This window comes from Empidonax traillii, unplaced genomic scaffold, assembly GCF_003031625.1.
Source record: "Empidonax traillii isolate 1590-97213 ecotype Southwest subspecies unplaced genomic scaffold, ASM303162v1 scaffold1316:size137409, whole genome shotgun sequence".
NCBI lineage: Eukaryota > Metazoa > Chordata > Aves > Passeriformes > Tyrannidae > Empidonax > Empidonax traillii.
Genome location: NW_020956509.1, coordinates 89,375 through 90,664, shown reverse-complemented (window position 1 = coordinate 90,664; position 1,290 = coordinate 89,375). Strand labels below are relative to the sequence as shown.

Sequence of the window (1,290 nt, the reverse complement as noted above, 5' to 3'; positions counted from 1 at the left end):
AACAACCCAAGGAAAAAAAAAAACCCAACATACACAACATGTAAATTATTGCACAAGAGAAAGGCTCAAAGTTTGCGTAAAATGCAATAGTATTGCCCCGATACAGATCATGCATTCAAACGGTGAGAACAAAAAGAAAATAAACAGGGTGTGCTGGTGACAAGCACTTTCCGAATATCCTTAGCTTCCATGACTTCCATCACAAGGGACTAGAAAACCTCTACGGGGATGCGGGATGGGTTAGGGACGGGGGTGGGTGGGGAGGGGGGGGTACGAATATACCTCTATTCAGTTTTTATCTCGTTATTCAAGACTCGATCACTGTGCCATTTTTTCATGTGTTTCTCCAGGGTACTGTACACGCTAAAAGGCATCTTACAAATCTCGCATTTGTAAACGTCCTTTCCCACCTGCCCGTGTGTTTTCATGTGCCGGGTGAGCTTGCTACTCTGGGCGCAGGCGTAGTTGCAAAGCTCACACTTATACGGCCTCTCGCCCGTGTGGCTCCGTCTGTGGACGGTGAGATTACTACAGTTCTTGAAGACCTTCCCACAGTACTCACAAGTGTCGCTGCGTCTGCCCTCTTTTGAGCTGGGCCTGCCAGGGCCCGGGCCACTAATATGGGGGGTGCTCCCTCCGCTTCCCGTGCCGCTGCGGCCTGAGATCCCTCCGTCCAGCTCGCCCGGCGGCGTGGAGAAGCGCAGGCTGCCGTTCTCCGAGGAGTGCTCGGAGGAGGAGGCGAAGGGCGATTGTCGGGAGTCGCCGAAGCTGAGGAAGGGGTCCTTCAGCTGCCGGGAGGCGGCGTAGCCCGCCAGCCACTGGGAGTAAACGTTCTCGGTGTTGGGCATGGCGGCGGCCGGCAGGTCGAACTCCTTCTCCAGCTTGATGCGTTTGGAGAAGGGGCTCAGGGAGCTGGGGCTACCCAGCAGCAGCTTTTTGGACAGGCCTCCCGAGGCGGACTCCCCCGGGGAGCAGCCCCGGCCGTTGACCGCACCCTCGTCGATGCGGTCGGACTCGCCGGCCACCGAGTCTTCGTCGCAAGTGTCCCTGTGCACCTCAGGCTCGGGGAGGTGGCCCCGCTTGTGTTTCTCCCCCAGGACCTGGTGGAAGGCCTCGCTGAAGTGCTGCATGGAGCTCAAGACCATGCCCTGCATGACGTCCGGCATCGACCGGCCCTCCTCGCCGGCCCGCGAGTTGTTCTCGTGGTGGCGGGCCGCCTCCAGGCTCATTCCGAAGCCATAGTCCGGCCTGTCGCTCTCGTTCAAGTCCTCCTCCTCTTCCTCCTCCTCC

At 58.4% G+C, this 1,290-nt stretch overlaps 1 protein-coding gene across 1 annotated transcript in view; it reads right to left on the bottom strand.

Moving 5' to 3' along the window:
- LOC114069622 (B-cell lymphoma/leukemia 11A-like) overlaps positions 1-1,290 on the bottom strand; it is a 72,981-nt gene that overhangs the window by 7,831 nt on the left and 63,860 nt on the right. The window contains exon 3 of the mRNA XM_027906538.1: positions 411-1,286. Within this exon, the coding sequence (XP_027762339.1) occupies positions 411-1,286 (876 nt within the window). The remainder of the gene's footprint in view (positions 1-410; positions 1,287-1,290) is intronic.